We start from the raw sequence: 7,423 nt of genomic DNA, 5'->3' as shown, positions 1-7,423 counted from the left end.
GCGCACACACACACACACACACACACACACAATGGCTTATTAGTCATTAAAAAGAATGAAATCTTTCCATTTGCACTACTTGGAGATAGAGAGTATTATGCTAAGGGAAATAAGTCAGAGCAAGACAAATACCTTATAATTTCACTCAAGTGGAATTTATGAAACAAAACAAATGAGCAAAGGGGAAAAAATGGAGAGAGAGACAAACCAAGAAACAGACTCTTAATTATAGAGAACAAACATGTTTACCAGAAGAGAAGGAGGTGGGGATGGGATAAATATATGGTGGGCATAAGGAGGGCGCTTGTGGTGAGCACCGGGTATTGTGTGGAAGTGTCCAGTTATTCTATTGTACACCTGAAACTATTATTACATTGTATGTTAGCTAACTGGAATTCAAATAAAACTTAAATAAAAAAAGAAATGTTCAGTAGGCAACTGCAACTTAGAATAGTAGTTGGGGCTCAACCCACAGAGATTTAAGGGTAGAACTGTTGAGTACAGCCACTGTGCAACTTCCTGGGGCATTTACACTTACCACAATATGAATAGTGGCCCTTTGGTGGGTTCTCAATATTTGGTGGTGATTTAAACCATGAATGGGATAAGATCACTCAGGAAGTAAGTATAAATAGACTCAGGAAAGAAGTGAAAAACAATGCTACAGAAATAGCCCTGGGACCAGCTATTTTCTGGGATATTCTGGCAACACTATATAGGGCTTCATTCTTTAGGATTGTCTCTTCCCTCCAGCTCTTCCCAGACAAGCCTAATTTAGTACTGATATAAGCACATCAAGAGGCTGGGGAAAGTTGGTTTGATCTTCAAGGCAAAGGATGATTCATGTTTTGCATGACATTTGCCCTTCCTTCCACCTTGCCCTTCTACCTATTAGAAATAATCACAGAATATAGTCTTTGGGCCAGTTTCTCTGGGCTCCACTAACCCATAGTCTAACACTCAAAGGATTGTTCTGACACCTGAGAGATTTCTTTGTATCTCGCCTCGGTTCCTGGGCTTGCTAAATCTGCCAGAGAGGTAGCCCAACTTATAAGCATAGATCTAGATGTTCTGAAACATTTGGATGGAATCACTTCCCATTTTTCAAATGGACTCTTTGGCACTGGCCTGGAAGGGTCACACATCCCCTCGCTTTGCCTTTCCAGTTCTGATTTCTAGAGTCTTAGTGAAATGTTTTTCCTCCTTTACCCACAGTTCTCAAGGCAGAGTTCCTGGAGATGAGAGTTGAGGCCTCCGGTATGTAGTCTCCACTCCCGATTACAGAACCTTGTAACACGTAAGCCTTCTTTATGGGATCTGAGCTTTTGAGGACTAAAATATCTTGTGGGTCCAGAGGATAGGAACATATTCCATGTCTCAGTTCATTAACCTATAATTATGTGACCCTTAAACTTACTACCTTCCAATTCTGAGGTTCCCTGTGTTTTTAAGTCTCCTTCCTCTTTCCTTTCTTTCTTCCCCCAACCAAATTACAGTGTAGTTCATTTGGAATCCTAGACTCTGACATTTGTGGCAAGTACATTTCGTTCTCTGAGCCTCAGTTTCCCAATCTGTAAAATTAAAAGTTTGGAGCCCTGTAACTCTGACATTGGTAACCTCTCTTTTGGTATTATAGCAAGTACCATGAGTCCACTTCAGTATCATGTAGAGACTTCACACCTTCAGACCAAATCACTATTTAAGTCTTTTCCCCTGAACCTCTATCCTTAGTCCTGTATATTTGTTTAATGAAAAGTACTTTCACTTCCATTATTTCATTTGATCCATATCAGATGCCAGAATAAAGAGGATAATATATATTTTAACTTAGCAAATAAAGGAACTGAGGTTCAGAAGGGATAAATTAACTTGCTAAGGTCACAGGAGCTACAGAGATCATAGAATTTATTTTTCTCTACGTAGGAGTTATAATTGTTTGGCTATCATATTTCTGGCATGACATGAACCAGTATATATATATAAATGAGATCTGGGTATCTGGAGAAGAGCTTTCCATTTGTTCCCCAGCCTCCCTTTACTTCCTATCACTGCCAGTCCTCAGGGGTCCATGGGTTGATAAGCTTTTCCTTATTATCCCTCATGGAAGTGGAATCCCAAAAAAGAAATTTGGAGTCAGTATAAGGCCATAAAGGCAGTGTCTATGTTGTAGGTGGGTAGTCTCAAAGGTATCTGGCTTCATCTTCTGTAGACTTTTGGGGGATTACAACTGAGGTCAAATGCACAGTTTCCAGCCCTGATTATAGCACCATCTTAGACCTGTTTCATGGGATCTAAGTTGTAAGGGCCTTTTCCTAGCCAGCCTCTGTTGCTCAGAAGATTAGCTACCAATTATGTAATTACCTACCTACCAAGATAGGCCTCACTTCTCAGTGGCTGTTAAGTACTTGGCCAGTCCTAGCTAATTACCTACTCTCTTCTTTCCTTTTCAGGTTTTAAAATCCTTGGCCTCAGGGGACCCTTCACTGTTCTGGAAGGGTCTTCTTCAAACTCTTCTGTGCTGAGTCATTTTGTGCTGAAGAGAGCAGCTCCTTCCTGGCCCTGCACCTTCAGGCTCTAGGATGCTATAAAATAAGGGGCACATGTCTTAGACACAGGTTTATTTCTCTTATGTATTCTGTCTTTGTTCCCTCAGAAGGTCTATGTTGAGCTCCTATATGATTGTGAATGGCTGAACTCCCTCAAGCCACACTGCAGAAACCAAGCTATCTACTGACCTGAGTCGAAGAAAGGAACTTAGTTTTCAACTCTTCTCTGAATTTCCTGTCTCCTCAAAAGACCATCAAACTCTGAAATATTTGGGACTAAAGACTGATCTCAGAGGTCTTACCCTGAAGTAAAAGCTACTTGAGTTGGGGCCATTGCTTGCCTTGGAAGTAGAAGAGTAGGAATGTTTGCCAAACATTGGTGAATCTTAACATGTCTCTTACTGAGGATAATGACCCTGGCACCAGGTTGGAGCTCTGGCACTGCAGTATATTGCCAAGAACCTGTCTGTTCCTGTTGGGCCAGACAGCATGGGTGATCCCAACCACAACTTCATGTGAACTCAGGACGGTGGCCTTTCTGTTTTTGCATAAAACCACTTAGGACAAATCTGCAAAGAATATTTTGCATGTTGAAGCCTAGGTCTGTTTGAATTATTTTCCCTCCTATTTTTTTCCAGACAGCTTAATTTCTAAACAATCAAGAAAGAAACAAAAACTGAAAACAGTTCTTTAAAAAAGGTAGACTGTATCTGTCCTGCAGAAGTTCCATTTTTGGGTCAAATACTGGGAAAAATTGTTAAGATGGATTGAGGTGAGGCAGCTGGCACTGTTGCTTCATGTTTGCCTTCTGCAGATAAGCTTTTATCTCCTCCAAGAAGCAACTCCTAACCCAGTGTCCGTGGATTCAGAAACTCCATGAAGCTTCTGAAATGGTATGCAAAATTCCATGACAATGTATCTTTTCTGGGGAGATGGTCCATAACATTCTACTGAATTTCAGATGGGCCTGTGACCCAATAAGGGTTAAGAACCACAGCACTTGAGATAAAAAACTCTTTACAACCCATAAAGTATTTGATTGGAAGGCCTTCCAAAATTATTTAGTCTAATTGCCTAGTTTACTATTGGAGAAACTGAGGCAGAGCAAGTTATCAGCCATGCCTAAACAAGTACCTAGGTCCCTGGGCTCCTGTACAATTTTCTTTCCGTTATACGACACTTGTTTAACAAGGGGCCTTATGATTGGTGGCTTTAGTGGTCATCAGTTTGAGTGTTGGGCTTTTACCCTTTCTTGAGCCTCCCATATTTGTTATCAAGTGGAAAACTTTCAGACACAAGCTCCTGGTGTTCCATTTGCCATTTCAGTCATTAGAAAGGAACTAAAACACGACCTGTATAGTGACTCAGAAATCTGAATAGACATTTCTGATTCTTGTTTATTGATGGGAAGCTGCTGGAGAAAGTGTCACTGCTTGTGTTCCCATGCTCTCGGGCCATAACCTGTCTTTAGGGTCTGTGTAATTATAATATGGCCAAATGTGAGAAAAAGGGCTTTCCTACTTGAACCCTTCTAGCAATACCTTCACTATGGAACTGAGAGAGAAGCATAGACATGGGTGGAGGGAGGAGAAGGAGAGAAGAAAGGAGAGGGAGATGGAAGAAGGGGAAGAGAGAGAGAATACACACATGCCCAAACCAACTCTGAGATGCCTTTGAAACAATGTTACTGAAAGATGATAGCCACTTTCAAGACTGAACTCAACATGATCCACTGGTGAATTAGTAACATGTAGGCCTTTGTGGAAGTAATCGAGTAGACACTTGATGCTATTCCCAATAAAGACATGCCCAGGTGGCCACATAAAACTCTCTCAGCTCTACCCAGTCTCAAAGGCCAAGTTAATAAGAACCAGGGACAAGAGAGCCAAGTGATCACCATTCTACCTGAGGCTCACCCCCAAAGGAAGTTGCTGTGAGACTCCTGGGCTCACCCAGGAAGTGCTTGTTGAGCCCCGTTCTCAGAGCTGTGGCCTCTCTGCTTGCTCTGCCCCATTAGATAACTAACTAAAGCAAGTAGGTGTATGGATTTTGGCCACAGAAGCAGTGGCCAGTGGGGCTTCAGTACATTTGAAGATGGTAGGGACATGATTTCACTCTTGTTTTCTTGGGGTAGGGGAATACCAAAATCACCACTACAAATACTGAAAGATTATTGAGAACCAGAGAAAGCCACTGCAGTCCCAGTTGAATAGATATCCCAGAAGTGTGACCATGAGATTACTGTGTGTTTTCTGGGACATAGATCAAGAGCCTGGCCTAGAAAGTTGGGACTACCAGGCTGGCTGGAGACCAGGAAGCAGTAGCTGGATAGCTCTGCCCCTGCCCTGGGCTATACCTGAAGAATGCCCAAAAATGAACCTCAGTGCCTCCCCCTTTTATGCTCTAATTTAAAGAGCAAAAGCTTCTGTGGTGAGGCTCACTGTCATGGAATGAAACTGGCTTGGCCCAGGCTTGATGGATGAATAGTCATTCAGAAGAGCCTATGGGAATGGGGTGATAATTGAATAGTGGCAACTATAGGAAATTATCTGCATACCTTGGCCAGCAGGTTAGAGAAACTGGCAATGGATGAACCATAAACCTTGAACTGACTGTGGTAACATTTATTAAGCACCTACTAAGTTCTAAGTGCTTCATATACATAATCTCCTTTGTCCTTACAACAGTGATGCAAGTAGATGCTAGTCCCTCATTTTACAGATAAAAGAATTGTGGCCCAGAAGGCTAAAGTAACTGGCTCAGGGTCTCACAGAAAGTAAATAACAGGACTGTGACTCAAATCCAGGCCTCTCCGACTCTGTACCCCATGATGTTTTCTCTTTACCACACAGAGGCTACATTACTGGAACTGGATGACTGACTTTCTCTGCCTAATAAAATATTAAAAAGCAAGCATTTGAAGGGAAGTAGGGCAGGTCTAGTTTACAGGGGAACAAAAACTGGACTGCAAGAGATTTCTGAGTTGGGCTTTCTCCTAACCTTCCATATACTCATTTGGTAATGTTTTAAAAAAGATCATTCAATTTTACCTTGTGAAATGAATTTATTTTTTAGTTCGTAGTTACTAAGTCTTTGACTTAGCTGTTTTTCAAAGAGAAAAGGGTCCTTGTATATGTCTATGTACTTTACCATGGTTGTAGCATGTTTATTTTCAGTCCAAGAGACTGAAGACATCCATACATACAGTTTGAGAAGGACAAAAGGTATTGGTGCCTCTCTGGTACTTAATGCCTTGGGGTCAAATCCTTACAAGGTTTTCTGTGGTGAGAACAAAAGTTAAGAGATAATTTAGAATAAGAAATATTATTGAAGTTTTTGCTTTAAAAAGGGTGGGGAGGTTGCCCAGCCACAGGATGGGGGTGTGAAACTCAGCACCGACTTCAGTAATAAAACATCATATAGAAATACTCTAGTATTTCTAAAATAATAGTTTTAGGATACTTCCCTTTTTTAGAAGTTCCTTGATTATGTAATAACTAGAATAAAGTAGTAGAGGAAGATGTGTCTCTGTGACCAGAAAAAAATTGCTTTCAAAAGAATGTAGATCAATGATACTAGTTTTAACATAGCTGCAAGCAAATAGCCTTGACACACTACAAGCCCAAAAAGCTTCAGGAGCACTTAAAAATTGCAGAGAGAAGCAACATACCTTGAAGAGATGTTTTTGATGAAGAAAAGCCTTCATTTTCACAGGGAAAAGAAGCACTTGATACCAAGGACATTAATAGATGCTAGAAAGACTGCCTATGGGAAATATATATGTGACATCAGACAAAAGAAAGAGATCCTGGGGCCCATTCATGTGACTTTCAATAAAATATGCAGACTGTCCAGTATTGATGGTGTCCATCTGCAGTTTTTTTTTAATTTTATGTAAATTCAAGTTAACGTATAGTGTATTATAAGTTTCAGAGGTAGAATTTAGTGATTTATCAGTTGCATATATCTAGTGGCAATTTTTTCATGGAAACAATCTTTGAGCATATTGGACATGATGATGCAGCCACCATGCACTGCTCATGTCATCTTTTGCAATTCTAAGGAAACCCAGGCACAGAATCTTTTTATAACCAGGATTCTCAATCTACAGTCTACTTTGCATCAAACCCTTGTCATTCCCTCAGGCCTCACAACATCACTGCATGATGGGTAATAGCCCCATTTTACAGATAAGGAAAGTTGAGGTTCAGGGAGATGAGAAATGACTTTGCTCAAGATCACACAGCTAAGGATTGATAAAAATTCAGGACTGGAAGCTACAGAGGCCTTACTGTTTCTAATACATCACACTACCCCCTTAGTAGTAAAGGAATCCTGATGGTAAATAGAGAAGATGTTTAGAAATGCAACTGATGGAAACAACATCTACAAGTCTTGCTACTCCAAATGTGGTCCATCATCCCCCTCAGCAGCATCATTACCTGGGAGCTTGTTAGAAGCAGATTCTTGAGCAGCATCACAGACATTTGTAATCAAAACCTTTATTTTAATAAGATCTCTATTTCTATGCACATTAAAGTTTGAGAAGCACTGATATAAGGCATTTGAAACAAAAAAGCAGGTTGAGGAAGGAGAACTTTGAGTGAGCCAAAGACCAAAAATGGTTGATAAGGCCAATCTGGTTATGTTGGGAGTGTTTAGAAAGATTGTGTCCATAGCTGACTACTTCTTAGAGTGCTTTGTACATGGCCTCATTCTTAGATGACATGTAAATGAAGTTTCTTCACTTCAAAGAATAGTGAAACCAGCCTAGGGAAAAAGACTGAAAATCACTTGATTTTCCAATCTCTGACCACTAAAGGCAGTGGAAAGGCAACATGCAGCAGTGGAAGGAACTCCTTTCAGAAGCCCTGGGG

At 40.8% G+C, this 7,423-nt stretch overlaps 1 protein-coding gene across 3 annotated transcripts in view; it reads left to right on the top strand.

Annotated features, from left to right (window-relative positions):
* OPHN1 (oligophrenin 1) overlaps positions 1–6,838 on the top strand; it is a 498,955-nt gene extending 492,117 nt beyond the window's left edge. For 2 of the 3 annotated variants that reach the window (XM_025860816.2, XM_073885818.1), the window contains exons 24-25: positions 1,216–1,257; positions 2,451–6,837. In XM_025860816.2, coding sequence (XP_025716601.1) covers positions 1,216–1,249 — 34 coding nt within the window. In that variant the 3' untranslated portion in view covers positions 1,250–1,257; positions 2,451–6,837. Of the gene's footprint in view, positions 1–1,215; positions 1,298–2,450 lie in introns of all 3 variants that reach the window. The other variant, XM_073885819.1, reaches the window with a different exon arrangement.
* The last annotated feature ends 585 nt before the right edge of the window (positions 6,839–7,423 follow it).

This window comes from Callorhinus ursinus, unplaced genomic scaffold (genome assembly GCF_003265705.2).
Source record: "Callorhinus ursinus isolate GAN/ISIS: 27379988/994484 unplaced genomic scaffold, GSC_fseal_2.0 scaffold66, whole genome shotgun sequence".
Taxonomy (NCBI): Eukaryota; Metazoa; Chordata; class Mammalia; order Carnivora; family Otariidae; genus Callorhinus; species Callorhinus ursinus.
This window is presented reverse-complemented; position numbering and strand designations above follow the sequence as displayed.